General features: G+C 38.0%; 2 protein-coding genes across 5 annotated transcripts; one reads left to right on the top strand and one right to left on the bottom strand.

The window, feature by feature from the left end:
- Nucleotides 1–1,657: 1,657 nt before the first annotated feature.
- On the top strand, nucleotides 1,658–5,126 carry LOC104217341 (uncharacterized). 4 transcript variants are annotated; one of them, XM_009767569.1, is made up of 5 exons: nucleotides 1,658–1,825; nucleotides 2,737–3,346; nucleotides 3,587–3,640; nucleotides 4,005–4,933; nucleotides 5,046–5,126. In XM_009767569.1, exons 1-4 carry the CDS (start codon nucleotides 1,712–1,714, stop codon nucleotides 4,907–4,909), a joined length of 1,683 nt encoding a protein of 560 aa, XP_009765871.1. In that variant the 5' UTR covers nucleotides 1,658–1,711; the 3' UTR covers nucleotides 4,910–4,933; nucleotides 5,046–5,126. The 4 variants fall into 4 exon arrangements, with proteins under 4 accessions (XP_009765871.1, XP_009765870.1, XP_009765868.1 ...); XM_009767568.1 differs by having other exon boundaries at nucleotides 3,942–4,933; XM_009767566.1 differs by having other exon boundaries at nucleotides 3,497–3,640.
- A 1,028-nt stretch (nucleotides 5,127–6,154) lies between these two features.
- On the bottom strand, nucleotides 6,155–20,093 carry LOC104217340 (uncharacterized). The gene is made up of 7 exons (XM_070150275.1): nucleotides 19,838–20,093; nucleotides 14,036–14,126; nucleotides 13,071–13,186; nucleotides 9,875–9,934; nucleotides 9,724–9,789; nucleotides 6,559–6,758; nucleotides 6,155–6,478 (listed from the first exon to the last, which is right to left on the bottom strand). Exons 1-6 carry the CDS (start codon nucleotides 19,892–19,894, stop codon nucleotides 6,567–6,569), a joined length of 582 nt encoding a protein of 193 aa, XP_070006376.1. The 5' UTR covers nucleotides 19,895–20,093; the 3' UTR covers nucleotides 6,155–6,478; nucleotides 6,559–6,566.
- Between the last annotated feature and the right edge of the window lie 570 nt (nucleotides 20,094–20,663).

Below are 20,663 nucleotides of genomic sequence, written 5' to 3'. Positions count from 1 at the left end.
GAAATGGGATCGGGTTGCACGCCTGCAACAAGATATATGAAATGGGAGCAGGTTGCACGCCTGCAACAAGATATATGAAATGGGAGCGGGTTGCACGCCTGCAACGAGATATATGAAATGGGGTCGGGTTGCACGCCTGCAACAAGAAAGAAATGATTGTGAATACTGTGTTTGTTTTCCTTATTCTTGTTGGCAATTAAAATTTGGTTTCTTTACATTCCTCTTTGGTATTTTGTTGTTATCTGATACTCCCTGTAGCATGTCTTTCCCTCCCATCTTTAACTGTAAATATCTGCTTTTATTTTTTTGATGTATATGATATAACTGCATAGGTTTATTTGGTAGTCTGGTCCTAGCCTCGTCACTACTTCGCTGAGGTTAGGCTAGGCACTTACCAGCACAGGGTGTCGGTTGTGCTGATACTACACTCTGAACTGTGTGCAGATCCCGGTGCTGCAGCTTTCGGAACGCAGTGAAGGTGTTGTCTTCAGTCCATTCAGGCGACCCGAGGTAGTCATGTAGGCGTCTGCAGGCCTTGGCATCTCTTTCTATCATTTCCTTCTAGTTTTTTTACTTATTCAGAGACAGATTCGTATATTTTATTCATATTTGTAGTATTCGTAGATGGTCCGTAACTTTGTGACACCAAATTCTGGGTAGTGTTGTATTTCGGATTCATGTAGCAACGTTTGGTTAAACTATTAAGTTTTCGTCTTCCGCATTTCTGGTTATTTAATTTGTTCCACTGTTTGATCACTTATTATATTGAACTATTGAAAAGGCTTGACAAAAAGGGTAATAAATTTTATAACACTCGGCTTGCCTAGCTTTCATGAGTAGGCGCCATCACGACTCCCGAGGGTGGAAAATTCGGGTTGTGACATTTTTTAATGGGTATGGTTGAGATTCATTGAAAACATATAGATAAGTCAATATACAAAATTTGAGGAAGATTGGAGGTGATTTGGACTGATTTGGTATCAAAATTCGTAGTTAAAATCAAGTTCAAAAAATTCTTCTGCAACACAGGTATCACGCATGTATATAGCACGTAGGTATACATGGATATACATGTGATATACATCAGAACAAATATGAAACATATGTGATAATGATACACTATTTTTTTCATGTTCATCTTCTATTTTGAATTTTCAATTCAAACCACTTCAAAACTCCACCAAATCATTTCAAAATTGAGATTCAAGTTTCTTAAGATGTGTCCAATCTATTCTAATAATACACACTCAAAAGAAAGCAAAAGTTTGACATTTTTTTTGCTACAAATAGCTAATTAGCTAATATTTGTAATATTTGGATAATATTAGTAATAGTTTATGAATTGACCAATTTTAATAAGCTACTCATGAATAGACATGGATGGTATTTTCCCTTTCGTAAATACTTTTAAAAAGGAGGACAATATTTGAAGATCAGCACCTTATAGCCCAATTCCCATGCTTAGGGTTTACAAGTCTCTCTCGGCGCAGCCCAAGGTTCAAAATTTTGAATGCACGCTCCAACGGTCATATTCACAAGGGTTCCTTCCTTCTCTGCACCTACACAAGTAATAATATATATGTATATATATACCTCTCCTTTTTCTCATCACTCTCATCCCTACTGCCGTCAGTAAACCCCCCCCCACCCACCCACCCACCCACACACACACACACAAGTATTGAGTTCCAGTTTCATTTCAAGGGGAGAGATGGATTTCCACAGCTTTACAAGGAGAGAACTACAAGCTCTTTGCAAGAAGAACAAAATTCCAGCTAACCTTACCAATGTCGCCATGGCCGACGCTCTTCAGTCCCTCGAGTTTGTAAGTTTCTTCTTTCAATTAAAAAGCTATATTTCCTGTATTGTGAAATTGTTTAATTTGTTTTAAAATGTAAATAAGATAGGCAGCATTTCAGTTTCATTTCTGAATGAGCGAAAGGAATATTAGTAGTATCTCTTTTAATCTGCAAAATGATTTTTATTTCCAGCTTATATTTTGGGGCTTTAACCCTTGATATTAGATTGAATCTGAGATTGTTAGGAAGCTCCAGTATGTTGATTTAACAATTCTGGGATTAATTATTGATTTAATTTAGTTAATATTTATTTATTAATTTAATCTGCAAATGATTTATTGATCTCTAATTTCTATGTTAACACTCCTTCATGTTTGTTTGATTGTGCGAACCACCTAATCTAAAAGCTGAAACTATTGGAAACATTTTTTTAAATATTTGCATATGTGCGCAACACCAATGACTGTTAAGTTACGATAGTGGAATGGATTAAGGCCTTAGGTTGGTTCTTAAGTGTTTTGTGCAACTTTCTATTGGAGCAGCAGAGGGTATTTAGGATTTGAATTTTATGAGTTCGAGTTCAAAATTCTACCACAACCCATTTGATTTGCTTGGTTCGCAATCTATGAATTGTATGTCGTATTTAGTGGATTCTTAACTACTACAAGGTTTGAGCTAAAGCTAATGGATTCAGATGAACACTTAACTTATTAGTTAGGTCCGGCCCTGTGGAGCAGTATGGCTAAATCTACTCTTCTCCATGCCCCAAACCATAAACTTTTTTAATTATGATTCTATGTTCCCAAAATTATTGCCCAAGTTGTGCATGATTAGTACTTCCACAGTTGGGTACCTATAGCTGCTTATAACATGTTTATGTAGTTGTATGTTGACATTGTACAATAGAAAGGAAATTTAGTATTGTTTTTATGTACAGGTTGATAGTATTGAAGAAATCTTGAGTTCATGTGAATCTGAAACTGCGAACTCATCCATGGAGTCTCCTGGGAACTCAGAAATAGTAACAAGTGTACCTCGGACTTGTCGTCGAGCTACACAACGAAAAGCAATCAAACATGACCCAGAAACTTTGCAGACCTTGACTAGGAGTCGCTGCATAACGAGAGGAAAGGTGGTCAGAGATGTAGATGAAGCCAAGAACGACATGCATGAGACTCCTGCATTGCCGACTACCAGAAGAAGGGCTGCAGCAACTTCAGTTCGTGCTAAATTGGAATCCGCAATGAAGGAATGTGAACCAAAAGAAAAAATTGGGGATTGGATTCAGGGAGAAATGAAAGATGTGCCAAAGACACCAGCAGTTCTAACTAGCCAAAGAAAAGAATTGAAGGCAAGTTCAGTTAGGCAAGTGTACAGTACTCGTCGATCAGCAAGGATAGCTGGGAAACCAATGCATGAGAGCACACAAGAGAATGAAATGTCAGGAACCCTTACATTTGATGCTTTTACTGAAGAAACTGAGGAAAATTTGGAGGTGGATTCTGAGCAGTATTCTATTCACAAGAATGAAGAAGTAGACAAAAATGGTAATGTCCGCAAGCACAAGTAATCCTTGACCTTTTTCTTTTCCTGAACATTACTTGGTGTCTGAGTTCTGACTGACAACTACAGTACATGTATTGAATTGAAAACGTTAGAAAGTTTGGAGATCAATAATGAATCAGATATTGTATCAGGTCAATATTCAAATACCTTGGTACAAAATGAAATAGAAACTGAAGATGTTCTTCAACAAGAAAGTAACAATAACCTGGTTGTTGTGTTAGATACAAAAGCAGAAGAAGGCTCAGAGGAAGTACCACTTGGTCACAACAACAATGGTATGTATTGCTCTGTTCTCAGTGTATGTTGTTGTTTGCTCCAGTCTTCTGCAATACTATTTATATGAATTAAATGGTTTTGTTGTCTATTTATTTTGATTGCTTATGTGCTCAATTGGTAGAAAGATTCAAGAAAGCGGTATATATTCTTCTTCCGTCTACTTTTTGTATCAATTGTCTTATCACCATCTCTGTTGTATAGACAATCTTATTTTACTTAGTACAGTGAATTGTTTCGTGCTTTGTGGTAATTAAACAAAATTGTTTCTCGGATCTGAAGATGTGCATATGTCAAAAACAGAGGAACTTGAGAATGGAAAAGAAATGGCATCTGAAGGAATTCAGTCTTTGAATGATGTTTCAGGAGCTAAAATAGAAGTTTTTGGTGAAGAATCCATGGAGGAATCTGAAATTGATCAAGCTCAGGCTAAAACTGAAAAAGATTTTCAGAACAAAAGCCAGAACTTGGGTGAAGATACCAAGAGAAGTTCCGATATCACTAATGTGATCCTGATGAAGCAGCCGCATGAAGAGGACATGCCCCATTGTGATGATACATCTGACTTTGTGGCAGAAAATGATCGGGAGGAGGAAGATCACTTAAATCATACTGATGTTGCAGGAGGGCAAAAGTTGATGGGAGAACCTGCAAGTGTCAATCGAGACACTAACATAGATTTCCATGAGGTGAGTTCGTTGGGGCAATTCAACGGTGAGGGGGAGGCTAAGGTGAGTGGAAGTCAGCAGTGTTTGAAAGATGCTTCCGAAGCTAACATGGAAGATGCTGGAGAAGAAGAACCCATGGAAGAATATGAAGTTGATCATGCTGAAGCTAATGTGGATAGTGCAGCTCATGGTCTGGAAGTTGCAGAAGAAGAAGAAGAACCCATGGAAGAATCTGAAGTTGATTATGCTGAGGCTAATGTGGATAATGCAGCTCATGGTCTTCCACCCTTGGCTTCTCTCATACCTGATGATGCTGCCCAGGAAGGTGAGTGCGAGGTTAAGGTGAGAGGAAGTCAGCAGTGTTTACATGTTTCAGAAGTAGTTGCTGGAGAAGAACCTATGGAAGAATCTGAAATTGATCATGCTGCAATTAATGTGGATATTGCTGCTCATGCTCTTCCTCCCCAAGCTTCTCTCATACCTAATGCTATCCCAGAACCAGTCTACAAAGGCATTGCTGGTAATGACAGTAAGCAATCTTTGCAAGATTTAAGCTTGAGGAAGCTTACAAAGATGTTGAAAGAGCGTCACAAAAGATCCTAGTGGAAAGGAGGTTGCTAAAATCAAGTATGAGAACAACATCAACTGATATTCTTTTTAATTTGTGTGTTCCTTTCTTAAAAGGTTGTTGATGTTCAAATATTTGTGAAGGCAATTAAAGTGTTTTTTTCATTCACAGGCGCCAAGCTCGAGATCAGCCTTGCAAACACTTCCAGAAAATTATTTGATCAGTGACACTGAAAATTAAACGCTTATAAAAGGCAGACCACTCCACCTGCCAGTGAATGAACTTTGAGCGCGATGTTGGATCAGCCTTGCAAACCTTCTTGGTTTGCTACTCCAGAGATATATCAAAATTTTGATCGCTCTTGTTTTTGTATTCCTAGAGTTTTTCAAACTTATATATGGAAAGTAAAACTATTCATACATATTGCTCTTTGTCAATCTCTCAACTGCTTACTTATGATTGATCATAACCAGCAAAATATCTATGAAACTAGTGTGAAGGAGGTGATATAACTTAAAGTGCACCCTCTTAACAGTTGCAATCTTTCTTTGAAGGAAGATTGAATCCCCTATTCAAACTTGATAAGTTGTTTCTCCAGATGAGTTAAACACTTGACATATCCGTTGACGTTGCCTTTCTTCTTAAGTTCGACTATTGACCCAGTAAAGGGTCGGCAGAAATCAAAGAAACTAAATGTTGGGTGTGACATTGCTGAAAAAAACTTTTCTTTTACGCACTTCTCAATATTCGTCAAGTAAAACCGTCACCCAAAATCACATGAAGCAGAGAAGATGAAAATCACAAGTTAACAAATGCAATCCTAAAACAAACTCTCGACAAGGTTCAATAAACTCATCGCCAAAGGCGAAAAGCATAGAAAAGAAACCATGTCAAATAAGTTGAAAATGTAAAAGATTTATTAACATGTCAAAGCGCTTCCAGCCGTCACCTAGCGTCAAGATTTAAACGGTCTTCAGGTGGTCCTTTCATAAAATATATTCCGCCAAAACAACTTAAGCAAGAGCTAGATTAGGAAATAAGCATTTAATTGTGAAATAAGCAACTAAGACGAGCCATGTGTTTAGTTCAGAACCCATAAACTTTAAAGTGTTAATATTGACTTCAGCACATGCGTCTTTTATGAAAGCATAACAGGATGACAAACTATGAATGTAGTAGATAAACTATGAATGTAGTAGATAAACTATTCAACAATACACGAGAAGCAAGAACTAGAATGATATCAACATCTAAAGGCACAAATCTTTTAGGGAGCAGGGTGGATAAATTTGGCATGCTTGTAAGGAAGATCAGTAATCACTCATTTCATGTGGAGTATACATACTGAAAATACAAAAGGTAGGCATCAAAAGATACATTTCTAGTGTACGGGAAAGATCAATTGCAAGGTCCGTATTTCCGCATACAACAGAACCAAAAATCAAGCTTCACCTAGGCCAGGAATCAAGTGCCTATTGTACTCCACTGCATCAGAAGCACAGACCCAAAAGTAAAGATTGTCAATGAGAGTTCAGGTGTTTCAATTTACAGACGACAGGGTATTCAGTTTTGTCCCTCAAAAGGGGGGTTCTTCTTTTGTAAGCCTGCAAAAGCATATGAAAGTTAGATTAGCAGGTTATGGATGCCAGCAACACCCTTGAAGACATTCAGGCTAAGTGCAGACCTGATCAATCAGAAGGATGAAGTGCCCACTGAAGAGTACCCAGCGGCCTTGAGATCTTTTAGAGTACTCGATAACCAGTCCAGTCCCTCATATAGGCCATCCCCACGAAGAGCACATGTGCCTTGAAGATGCCATCTTCGGTTTTTTAGATCATAGAGGCCAAGGCCTTCACACACTTCCATTGGGGTCATTGCTCCTTTCTGGACCAAAATTTGGAGAAAAAGAAAAGTTCAAGATGATAAAACATCTATGTGGCACAAGTGAAGAAGATGGATAGAGGGGTGTGTACACACACACACATACATAGACTAGGAGAGACTTGAAGAGATTCGCCTGATTTCCCCAAGTTTTTTTAGATAGAAAACTGAATTATGGGCAAAACCCCCTCCAATTTAATGAAATGAGAAGGATTAAAAGTGGATGCTTATCCACCCAACAAAAAAAAGAAACGAAAGAAGAGAGAATTAAAGGTGAATGACAGCCATCCTTCTTTTACTTCACCTCCTACCATACACCTTTTTACCCAGCAGTCATAATGCAACAGAAAAGCGACATAAGCAGAAACCACAAGCATAATAAAACTGGCATGCAGATTATGTGTGAGATGGAAAGAGAAAGTGAGCGGTGTGAGTGGCTCCGTGGTGGAAAGATGCGTTGAGATGGTTCGAACATGTGAAGAGGAGATGCACAAATGCCCCAGTGAGGAGGGGTGAGAGGTTAGCTATGGTGGCCAAGAAGAGGTAGAGGTAGGCCGAAGAAGTGCGCGGCACATCTTCAGCTTACCGAGGACATGACTCTCGATAGGAAGGTGTGGAGATTGAGGATTAAGGTAATAAGTTAATAAGTAGTCGAGCATAAATATTTTTCGTACCTATATTGTTTTTCTATACCTGTAGTACTAGTGTATTCTCGTATTTCATATTCTTAGATTTCTAATACTACCTAATGTTTTCTTTTGCTTCGGTTATCATTTTTCCGGTTGTGGTTACTGCTTCTCTTTACATGGATTCTCCTTTGCTGTATTTCCTTATCTAAACTATTGTGATTATGTTTTTCTTGAGTCGAGGGTCTATCGGAACCAGTCTCTCTACCTTCATAAGGTAGTGGTAAGGTTTGCGTATACAGCTCCCCCTCCCTCCTCCCCCCCCCCCACCCAGACCCCTCTTATGCTGGGTATGTTATTGTTGTATGGAAAGAGAAAGTGGCTCCTGATTGGAAATCAGATAATTTATTTTCAATCAGGATATCACGTATTTTTCAAATCACAGCTAAGAGAGAATACACTATAATAGCATTCTTAAGCTTTAGACACCAATCTTTATAAAACCAACTCCAAAAAACAGAACTTAGTGCAGCACAATGGGCAGCTAGCCAACAAGATCCAAGTTTGCCAGCTCTGCACCATTGTAGTCGAATTTTGAGTATTACTAGCACAGGTTAAGATTTTTGGGTTACACTTCTTTCATTAGTTTAGGGCTTCCTGCAGTTAAAAAGAGGTTTAGTTATCAAATAACCCTCGGTTGCAAGTCATGTTTGTTTCTTATTAGGGAAAAGCAACTGCAATACATTTTCTTTGATCCTGCAGTTGCTAGTTGGTTAATTGTGGCAATTCGTTATTCTTCACCTGCCTGTTTGCTTTGTTACCTGCCACATCAACTTATTGCTAAAGTTCATGGTCATGGACTAGCTACATGAAAATTCTCATTTGTCTTTGTGCACCCAGAATGAATAAATAATAAACAAAAACTAGTATAGATTCCAACCAAGAGTAAAACTTGGAAAAATATGCTGGAATCCATATTATCCTGCTCTATTTTGAGAAAAATAACATATTATATATCAGGTGCAAAAAGGTTGTGTAGAACCAATTTACATTCCAAATGAAGCAACAAGATCTCCTTGCCCTTCTTACAAGGATTCTATAATTATAATCAAAGATTCAGCATCATCTAGGAATTCTTACTTACACCAAAAAATGAAATAAGAGCAGACAATTCATCTTAATTATTTTGCACCTAATTACTTTCTATATTATTATGCTCTAACTAGGCCAAGTGATATTTTCTGCCATACCATTATTGCTTGTTGGAAAAATTCCATTAGGTCATAGCCCTTGGCACTTTTCCCACCATTCCCTTTGGGTCAACGTAGGTAGTCTGTTGCCAAGACTCAATCAATCAATCAATCAACTAATACCCAATCTCAAAACTAGTTGGGGTCGGCTACATGAATCGTCTATATCGAATTCAGTCATCCTATTCTAATTCTATGTATTACATCTTTATTTATCATATTATCCTCCTGACGGATGGAATCTATATACAGAATTATAATTAGGAACTGCAGATTGCCTCCTAAAAAGCAACAGTTGCAGATGTTGATGGAATCTATATATCAGAATTATAATTAGGAACTGCAGATTGCCTCCTAAAAAGCAACAGTTGCAGATGTTGCTTTTTCTGCTGGCAATTTGGAGTTAAAGAAGAGGTAACGCTATATAATGATGTGAAACTTTTCCAAAGTAATGACATAGTCCTTGTGAATGGGTTGCATTGATAACCATAGAGGGGTAATACTTCAAGAAATTCAGCTTGGCTTTTTACTTCAAAGAACCTATTCTTCATGAAAAAGTCATATATATCTTCTATAATTGATCAGTCATGAGAAATAAACATTCAGAGTTGCAGACCATTTAGGAAGAGCCCAAACAATTCAATGGTTACGACTTATGAAGGTCTACTTTCGGAAGGTTTTGGTGAGAAAGGATAAGGAAAAAGGAGGAGCTGTTTCTTAGTTCTCGTATTAGATACAGACTCCACCACACCAATTTTTTGTCACTAATCAAGCACCAGAATACATCACATGCCAGCTCTGGACCACGCACAGGGAAGTTCAATAAACAAACCAGCATGTTAAAGCTTACAAATGCCAGGACATAAGATATGTGAAATCTTTGAGTATCTTCTGTTATATTTAAGAAATGTAATTATATCGTAAAAGCAGCACTAGGAAAGTCGAAATCTTTGAGTATCTATTGTCTTGGATTTATTTAGCAGTTTTCACCTATTAGTTTATGCTCCAACATTACTTAAAGAGAGAAAATAAGATAACAAGCAACTAATCGCATTTTGTTGATGCACAAGCCAACTGATATGACAAACTTACCATGTCCTGCTTATTAGCGAAAACCAAGATCACGGCATTAAGCATAAAAGGATCTCTGATGATGGCCTGAGAACACATTAAGAATGAGATTTCATTAGGTAAGTCACCAAGAAGTACCTGAATCAAAGAGATAAAGGTTCAAAAAAGGAACCTGAAACTCTTGCCTCGCCTTTCCAATTCTCTCTCGATCCAAAGAGTCAACGACGTAAATCTGTATACAATAAAACAATTTGTAAGCAGATATGGTTACCATTTTACATAAACAAGATGTGCAAGCAGTTAAATATAGTTCATATATTAAGAGGGAAATAGTCGAGTTAGCAATAGCTCAGGAAACTAGTTGGCGGCAAAAATCGAGGGCGCTCTGGTTAAAGAAGGGGGATTCGAATACCAAGTTTTTCCATAGGGTGGCAGTTGCTAATCGAAGGAGATACTTCATAGAATCCTTAGTTGTGGATGGGGTGAGGATTGAGGGAGAGGAGGAGGTAAAAGGGGCGATACTGGGGTTTTATGAGAACTTATACAAAGAGGAAGTTAGTTGGAGGCCGACTTCGGGGGAATAGAGTTCAACCACACAGGGGAGGGAGACAGTGAGTGGCTAGAAAGAGCTTTCGAGGAGGAGGAGGTGCATGAGGCTGTGTCAAGTTGTGATAAGGCCCCCGGGCCTGATGGTTTCTCCTTGGCCTTCTTCTAGCTCTAGCTCTGTTGGGACACCATCAAGGGGGAGTTGATGGAAACCATTGAGTACTTCCATGTGAATGGTGTTTTCAAGAGAAGTATCAATGCTTCTTTTATTACTATTATGCCTAAGAAAGAAGGTGCATCTTGTATCAGAGACTACAGGCCTATTAGTCTCGTGGGGAGCATTTACAAGATTATTTCTAAAGTGCTTTACAACGGACTCAAGAAGGTTCTTGACTGGCCTGTTTCGTCCTCCCAGAATGCGTTTGTGGAAGGTAGGCAGATCCTGGATGCTGCTCTGGCGGCAAATGAGCTTGTAGACTCCGGAAGGAAAAATAGAGAACCCGGCTTACTATGCAAGTTGGACCTTGAGAAGGCTTTCGACCATGTCAATTGGGAGTTCCTGGATTTCATTATGATGCGGATGGGGTTTGGGGAAAGATGGAGGGGATGGATCAAGTTCTGCATTTCCTCAGTCAGATTCTCTGTCCTGGTTAATGGTAGCCCGTGTGGTTTCTTTGGCAGCTCCAGGGGTCTCAGGCAAGGTGACCCCCTATCCCCCATGCTATTCATTTTAATGATGGATGCTCTGAGTAAAATTATGGATCGTGCAGCGGGCGGAGGCTTCTTGAGAGGATTCTCAGCTCCGATCGGGGTGCTCAATGCCCGAAGAGTCTCTTATTTGCTCTTTGCGGATGACACCCTAGTTTCCTGCGATGCCGATATGGATCAGTTGACCTACCTGAAGCATGTCCTGCAGTGGTTTCAGATAGTATCAGGTCTTAAAATCAACCTCGGCAAGTGCAAGATTTTCCCGGTGGGTGAGGTTGCTAACATTGATGTTTTGTCTTATGTCCTCAGATGCAAGGTGGGCTCCCTTCCCACTACTTACCTGGATCTCCCATTGGGCGCTTCGCATAAGGATACTACGGTTTGGAATCCAGTGATCGAAAGGGTTGAAAAAAGATTAACAGGCTAGCAGAAACGGTACTTGTCAAAAGGCGGTAAGAAAGTGCTTATTAAAAGCACTTTATCGAGTATGCCCACTTATTACTTGTTCCTGTTGCAAGCTCTTGTGAGCATCACAGAAAAACTGGAGCGGTTTCAAAGGAATTTTCTTTGGGATGCGGCGGATGGAACCAGAAAGTTTCATCTAGTGAATTGGCAGACAGTCACTTCCCCAAAGAAGTGGGGTGGAGTTGGACTAAAAGATCTTAGGGTATTCAACAGAGCTTTGTTGGGGAAATGGTTGTGGAGATTCGGGGTACAAGAGTATGCTCTATGGAGGGAGGTCATAGTAGAAAAGTACGATTCCACAGGAAGGGGTTGGAGGACCAAGGCAATCACAGCACCTTTCGGGTGTGGCATGGGAGGAACATCATGAAGAATTGGAAAGCATTCAGTGGCAACATCACTTACAGGGTGGGAGATGGAAGGAGAATCAGCTTTTGGAATCATAGGTGGTGTGGAGAGAATACTCTGAGGGTCTCCTTCCCCGACGTCTTCAGAGTTTCAAACCAGAAGGAATTGATGGTCCAACAGATTCGTAAGGAGCATGACGGGAGGTAGTACGGGACCTCTCATTTAGAAGGAACATGCAAGATTGGGAGATTGCGGAGCTCCAAGATTTGTTGACAATGTTATATGGGCAACACAGGCCCCAGCCATCTTGTGATTCTTAGAGATGGGCTTTGTGTGGCGATGGTTTGTTCACCATAAAATCCTTTTACCAGAGTATGTTGGTGAGAGACGAGGCCACTTTTCCATACTCCTCGATCTGGATTCCTAAGGCACCCACGAAGGTGTGCTTTTTTGCATGGCTAGCGGCGAGGGGAGTGATTTTGACTGCTGAAAATCTGCGAAAGAGAGGAATTACACTTGTTAGTTGGTGGTACATGTGTAAAAGCTCAGGGGAAGAAGTTGATCATCTTTTGTTGTATTGCCCTATGTCTTCGGCTTTGTGAAGGGCAATCCTGAATCTTTTTGGTGTTCAATGGGTGATGCCAAGCACTGTAAAGGAAATGTTATATAGTTGGGCCGGTTTCCGTAGAAGAAGAAAGCAAAAGGCGTGGAAGTTCGCCCCGTTAGCTCTCAAGTGGATAGTTTGGAGAGAGAGAAATAGGAGAGCTTTTGATGGGATTGAGTCTCCTTTTTCACATCTTAAGAATAGTCTTTTATCTTTGATCGCTTTTTTGTGCACTCATATAGCCCCTACTTCTATATTGGGCGTTTTTTGTAGAGAATCATGTTATGATGTAAATTCTCTACTTTTTGGTATACTTCCTGTATACGGGAGTTCTCTCCCTTTTGATTAATACAATTTACCTTATCAAAAAAAAAATATAGTTCATATAAAAGGGAAGATGTAGGTTTGGTTTTTGATATGGGAGTGGACTTACGTATTAGTAATGACATGTTCATATGATATATCACATTCACACATTTTCTCATTTAGAATATCTTCCAACTCTTCGAGGAATTAAGCTTCCTATTTGGCTTTTAGGTAGTACTACCTATGAAGAAAAAGAGGAGGGAAACTTCACCCTCTTTTTCTAACTAAAAGAGAGAAAATTCACCTTTCCCTCTCGCATTTAATTATTCTAAAATTAAACTCAGCAGTAGATGCATAGAAGTCGATGCAGATACAATATAATATACATAGTTACCAGTCCATCTGTGTTATTAAAGTAATGCCTCCAGAGTGGCCTTAATTTCTCTTGTCCACCAACATCCCACACAGTAAAAATCACATTCTTGTACTGGACTTTTTCTACATTGAAACCTGCATGCCATGCATATACAATCAGCTATTACATAGACAGGCATGCACTTGATGTCACAGTGCAATTACTCATTTCTGTAAAACTTTGTGATATACCAAACAGGAAGGAATTTCCATTGCTAAATTTGAGATTCCAATGTGTGCCTTCTGCAACCACTACAATGTCATCTTAAATGATGGCCTCAAGTGTTGATGAAAGTACCTTCTTTGTAACAAGTGTTGATGCGGTTCATGAAGTTTTTAACTACCTCTAGCATGGCCTATTAAAGTACCTTCTTTGTAACAAGTGTTGATGCAATTTTCAATGAACTAAGAATACTTCTCAGACAAAAGATTGCACATGTAGTTCTCCTAGTAATGAAGATCCACTTTATTTTGTGAACTGAAATAGTACAAAATCAACAATACTCAGCAAATCCTACCTTACACATCTATCAACATCAACCATATCCTAGGTAATGAAAAATTCCCATTTTCTCTGATAATTCATTAATAATCTACCGAGTATTTATTTAATAAGAAAAAGCATTTTTATTGCCAAAATTTGGATATACATTCTGAATATAGAAGGAAACAACCCCCTATTAGCTATGTAGGGTGCTCATAAAATCTATCATATATTTCAGATCTTGGTGCTTTTTATATTTTTTGCATTTGACATTAATAGGTCATATTAAAATTAGTTGAAACTTCAAATCCATCAAGCAATCAAGAAATTGGAAAAAAAAACAAAGTTGTCATGTTGAGAACAATGTTGATGCAATCAGATCCTGAATTGAAGCTCCAATTACACATTTTAATAATCAAGTGCCACACCGCTGAGAGCGAGATCTAAAGCAATTTGCATACCAATAGTAGGAACTGTAGACAGAACTTCTCCTATATGCAGCTTGTATAATATAGTTGTTTTTCCAGCCGCATCCAGCCCTAACATTACAACCTATGCGAAGCAAATCATAGCAAACATAGCAAAAATGTATAAGATATTGTACACATACGACAAGAATAATCTGCTAAGAAAATAATCAGAGACAAAAGTCATGCAGTGAACATAAGGCCATGACCTATGAAAACTGATTGCATGGATGATAAGAAATAAGCATCACTTGCATGCTTAAGCCTGCTACGAAATCTACCAACTTCTAGTAATTATTCTCAATAGAGGGGGTAAATGTCATTGGGGAAACAAATTGGTTTTGCCTCCAAGAAACTCTTCCATTCCCTTCCCCCAAACCCCTCCCCATGCTGTCAGCAATGTGGGCACTGCATTATAGACTAATAACCTAAGGCAGAACATGGTTCATGAGAGATAGAACTTCATACGAAATTTTTGATGATTACCTATTTGAAAAGAAAAAAATAAGGATGATGGTAAAGACCGGATCATATCTGACAAATTGAAGGTGTCTAATGATCTAAAGATGGCCATTTTAGGTTCTTTGCATGTTTACTCCGCCTGCTTTAGAGGCCCTTTGCAGAACTGGGAGGTCCCTCAGCAATATCAAGCCACTTGGTAGCTGGCACTCTGCACTAAGTGGAAAATCATCCTAGAGGAAAAAGAATGAAAAAGAATGATATTGAAGGGAGAAGGACTTTAACTTTTTATTCCACCTACATAGGACATAAATGGGTGCAATTAGATTATTCTCACTGGTTCTTACTGAACTAGCTTCAGTGCATATTATTGTCTATTTTAATGAATTCAATTTTAGTATTTAGAGAAAACAAGTAATTTGAGTGAATTCCAAGATCGGGTTTAAACATTAGTTACAGCAGTGAATTTAATTGAAGTCAGAAAGGAAGCAACCTGAAAAGCACAGCAAGTCAGCAACTGCATTAATGAACAAGAACTACCACAAACAGCAGCGTGCCAGAAGGAAGAAAACAGTAATGTGCTAATGAAGAAAAGTTGATAAATGGAAGTTGTCCCCACCCCCCACCCCCCACCCCCCCCCCAAAAAAAAGAGAATCATAATTGCCATTTGTTATGAGGGCATCCTTTATCTGTTTCCAACAGACAACTTTCTGTTAAGGCACCAATATTTAACTTTATTTTCTAAGTACTTATACTCAATTTGCTCCCTCAATGGCAAGTCTTTTAAACCTCAGATGTTGGGATAGGCGATAAACAAAAAAATCAACCCCAAGTTCTCCAACTCACGTAGACACATACAAAGAATAAATCATTTCACAGATTGGTGAACTCTATGTATGTCAACCAGTTCAAAGACGCCTATACAATACAGTGAAAGCTACTCTTTCTCTGTTCAGAAAAATCACAATATACAACTAATATGAAAACCCAAGGCTGATAGTTTCTCCATAAGCCGCATGAAGACGCTTTAAAGCTAAATTCAACCCTGCATATTACATTCATTCCTCAGCAACCTCAAACATGTTATTACTTTATATCACTCAATTTCCACAAAAATATGTAGCTCGTGTGTTATATACTTAAGATTGTGAACCCCAAGATTCAAGTTGTAGCATCCACTCAGGAATGACCAAACAAAAAAAAAAAGTATAAAATGTTGGAGTGGAAGCTATTAAATTGTAAGGAAATTGAAGAACTTGTCATTAAAACCTTGAGAACAGAAAATCCCAAAAAAATGGAGTTAAACCTCAAATTAAGGCTGGCACGTGGCTCGGTTAGACCCGGGCTCGGCCCAGGCCTGCGAGCCCATATGGGTAGTGGGCCTAAACGGGCCTACCCGTTTAAGCCCGGGACCAAGGGGAGGTGCAGGCCCAAGTGGGCCGGTTCATATAAGAAGACCGTTAGGACCGGGACTGTTTGGGCCCAGGACAGGGTCCTAAGTGGGCCGGTTCAACTGTTCCTAACCGGTCCAAAACGGGCCCAACGGCTACATTATAAAAAAAAAATCCCACAAAAAAATTTGACCGTTACCCATTTAAAATCTAGCCGCTATTTCTGCCAAAATAGCCGTTGACTATTTATAAAATAGCCATTTAACCCCCCCCCCCCCCCCCAAACTTTTTATAATTACACTTTTTTCCTATTTTTAACTATAAATACCCTCTCATTCTTTCATTTTTCTTCACAAAATTATCAATCTCTCTCTAATTTTCTTCTAAAATTGGTTACTTTATTGTTGCAACTTGTGTGAAAAATTGTGAAGTTGATGAATTGAAGTATTCAAGTCTTCAACGATAATTAATTTTCAACAAGTTGTAGGTCAATTCGGTAAACTCATTCCAACTCTTTAGTTTTAATATTATAGTTTTGTTTGTTTTATTTACGTTGTATAATTATAATTAAGATGGCTTATTCCTTAAAAAAATGTTTAGTAAAAATAAGGAAAAATCCAAGAATGGTGAATCTAGTGGCCAATCTATTCCTCCTCAATATGTGCATAATGTTGGAGGTGGTGAACACTTAGATCATGAATATATGAATTCTCTTTATGGTAACTCAACTATTGATGAAGAAGATGAGCAGGAAATAGATTTAGATGAAACGCAACCGGATGATGATACACCCACTAGTCATGTTGCTGAATTTAACCCAACTAATCCAAATGATGCTCCGGTTGACCCCCCAGTTACTACCCCTACTTTTTCTAGACAACCTTCTAACCGGGCTGAAACATCTCTTGTTTGGCCATTTTTTATTCAAATAAGAGAAAAAAATAAAGCTAAATATAAAACTTGTGGCAAAGAGTTAGCTTTTAACTATGTTGATCGGGGGGACGGGAAATTTGAGGAGACACATAATGATACACCCTCAAGATAAAGCTAAATATTTTCAAATGAAAGCTGCGGCTGGAGGGACAAGTCCAACTAGTCAGCCTGACCATAGTACCGGGTCAAATCAATTTCAACCGGGAATTAACACTGTTACCGGTGGTATTTTATATTATGACCCAAGAAAAGATAGGGAAGAATTGGCAAAAATTGTTACTGTTATGTGTTTACCTTATAGTTTTCCTTCTAACCCTCACTTTATGCATTATATTAGAAGAGTTTTTAATCCTACTTATAAAGGATGGCCTCGCACAACCGTAAAGAACGATATTTATAAATATAAACATGAATATGAACAATATTTGCGCTATTTATTTACTCATATTAATTGTCGTGTTGCTATTACTACTGATATTGGTAGAAGTAGTAATGACTGTGATTATCTTAGTGTTACAAGTCATTGGATTGATGAGGACTGGATAATGCAAAAGCGCATTATTGCTTATAGAATAATTAATTCACGTCACACAGGGCAGTTTATTTCTAGCACGGTTACGAATATTTGTAGATATTTTTGCATTAATAATAAAATAATGTCAATTTCAATGGATAATACTACTAGTAACACTAATGTTATAGCCTTGCTTACCACTACATTAAATCCTCCATTTAGTAACATTTTTCATGTTAGATGTATTTGTCATATTTACCATTTAATTGTGGGTGATGGTATGAGAATTTTAAATGTTGAAATTGAAAAGGTTAAAATGGCTTTTTACCGGCTTTTTTATTCAAACCGTAGAAGTAGACTTAGAGAATATTTTAAAAGATGCGATGAATTTGGCCTAAGAGAAACAAAGGTTCCTAAACCTTGTCCAACTAGATGAAATTACATGTATGAAAGTTTAGTTGTTGCATATGAATATAGAAACCCCATAAACTCAACGTTTAATGCTCATGTAAGTGATGATAATGAGCACCTTACAAATGAGGATTGGGCTAATGTTAAAATGCTTGTAGATTTTTTAGAAAGATTTCATGTTGCTACAAATGAATTTTCTGGGCAATATTATCCTACTATTTCTAATTGTTTAGTTTATCTTGCAAATCTTGCAAATTTATTTGCTTATTTTTCAGAGGGTGAGAAAATTTATGAAATAGCTATTGATTCTATGAGAATGAAATTTAAAAAATATTTTTTTCCTATTCCCCCTATTTATGGTATTGCTGCCTTGTTAAATCCTACTATGAAATTAGGTGGTCCTCAATATTGGTATCAATCTATTTATAATGGTTTAGCACTTGAAGCTGAGGAGTTGTCTACACTTTCGGACGCAAAAGCCTCAATTAAAATAAATGCTCTAACTATTTATAGTGCTTATCAAATTGCAATAGATAATGCTAGACCAGATGTTCCAACTCCTTCTTCTTCTAGTTCTCAATCATCTAAAAGAACTGCAGGAGTAAGAGCACTTACTGCTTGGACCGAGTTCAGGGGTTCTCAAGGTTGTCCCACTAGTGATTGTTCACAACTAAATGAGCTTGAAGTTTATTTGTCACAGGGACTTGAGGAAGTGAATCCCGACGGCTCATTTAATCTTTTGGAATGATGGAAGGACAAAGAAAAAACACTTTCCGATCCTTTCAAGGATGGCCCGAGACATTTTAACCATTCAAGCTTTAACGGTGGCATCGGAAAGCGCTTTCAGTCAAGCAAGACCTTAACTCGGTGATTATAGAGCGTCTATGAGGGAGAGCTTGGAAAAATCAGTATTTTTCAGAGACTGGATCCGTTCGGAACGAAGAAATTTTGGACTTGTTGAATCGCAACCAGAGGTAGACGAAGTTTACGAAGAAATGCTAGCTGAACTTGCGGAGGATGCAGCTTCGCCCGGAAGCAGTGATGAACAAGCTTCTTTTCCGCCACCACCAAGGGAAATTCCCTTGAACCTTGATGGATTTATGAAATTTGTAAGAGATACCATGTAAAATTAATACGTAACTTGTATTTTGGCACTTCTTGATTAGTTTCTTTTTCTTCTCAATGGTGGTATTAGCACCTTGGTTGTGCTCATTCCATTGGGGGGGGGGGAGAGACTAAGAAAGATTGGGACATGTTTTGTTAATGTCATAATAATAAAAATTATAATGCATTCTTTTGAATATCTTTTTACAATATTTTGTCTTTTAAATTTGAATTAAAAAATTTTAAGTCACAACTATATAATATAATTTACAAGAAATTGCCTTAGATAAAAAAATAGGCCCACTTAGGCCTACATATATATATATAATTTACAAGAAATTGCCTTAGATAAAAAAAAAAGGACAGGCCCACTTAGGCCCGAGCCCAGCCCACTTAGCTCGGGACCATTAGTTCGTGGTTCCAGTCCCGGTCCGGTTACCTCCAAAAGTCCACGAAGCCCGAGACCGTTTAAACCCGGCCCACGAAGCCCGGGCCCACATAGAACCGGCCCACGAGGGCCATTTAGTCCCGGGCCCACATAGAACCGGCCCACGAGGGCCATTTAGTCCCGGGCCCACCCATTTACCACCCTTACCTCAAATTAATAATCATAAGAAACCTTTACAACAACTATATATAACTCCTACCCCTAAATTCCTAACCTAGACAAGACTCTTAGTTAAGGTAAGACTAAAAGAGGTATTTTCAAGACCTCTTTCTTTAACGAGGGTGGAGTCCGGCTAGCTTGCATAAGGTAAAAGTAAGGTAACAGTCCAATAGCTAAAAAAGACAAACTAAAAAATAGAAAAATTTATCGTCTCTTAACTCAGACACGGATCAAAAGTCAGGGTCACTTAAGATTAACATAATCATGAACCAAAGTAGTGGAATTGGGAAGTATATGGAACTTAATTTGGCAAAAATCATAAGTAATGAAATTTAGTTACAAAATGGAAAAATAAAAAGTGCGTTTGGGCATTTACCCTCATCTCAGAGTTGCCGAAGAAGGTATCAAATAACTTGCGAAAGGCTTGTCCCATTCCGCCTTTTGTTTTCTCCAAAAGCGAATCAGATCCAAGCTATTCCATAACTATAATTTGATGATCGATTTGAGAAACAGAAGAAACGCTCCTTGGTGAGAAGGTAGCGTTGTTTTTCCTTTGTTTTTTGAGTTTCTTTAATTCTTTCTTTCCTTTTTTATTTGTTATTGAAAAAAGAAGTCCATGTATATTCCTTCATGCCATTAGGCTTTTAGCCGTGGAAATGGAATTTTTATTTCCGTCCTGGAAATGGATTACTTTTGCAAGTTGCAAATATGGTCTTTTAACTACTCGTCCTACTTTGGATCAATTTGTTATATCTCTTTTTCATTTTCCGTGTCACCGTCCATTTGTGAGTACGGGTGTACATGGGTCGGGTTGGTTTGGATTTTTCAATTATTAAACCAAATCAATTGTGTCGGGTTATTAAATCTAAAGACCAAATCAAACCTCGAGTTTTTTAATCTCGGATTTTCGGGTTTTTTCAAAAAAAAAATTCATAAAGTCTTCATAGCACAAAACATAGAATTTGTGCTCCAAATATTTCTTTAATCTTAGTAAGACAGAACTATATAAGGTGTTTTTCTATAAAATAACATATATAAATATGAGATGAGTCGTGGCATTGTGCTAAAATATTCAACAAGAAAGATAACAAAATCGCATAAAATAAATATTATTAATAAGCCATAATGAAAACAAACATAATTTAAAATTACTAATTTGCTAAAATAAGTACGACTAATAAGTACTATTATTTATATGACTA

Source organism: Nicotiana sylvestris, chromosome 6 (assembly GCF_000393655.2).
Source record: "Nicotiana sylvestris chromosome 6, ASM39365v2, whole genome shotgun sequence".
In the NCBI taxonomy this organism is placed as follows: Eukaryota; Viridiplantae; Streptophyta; class Magnoliopsida; order Solanales; family Solanaceae; genus Nicotiana; species Nicotiana sylvestris.
Note: the sequence above shows the minus strand (reverse complement) of the source record. Positions and strands in the feature narration are given on the sequence as shown.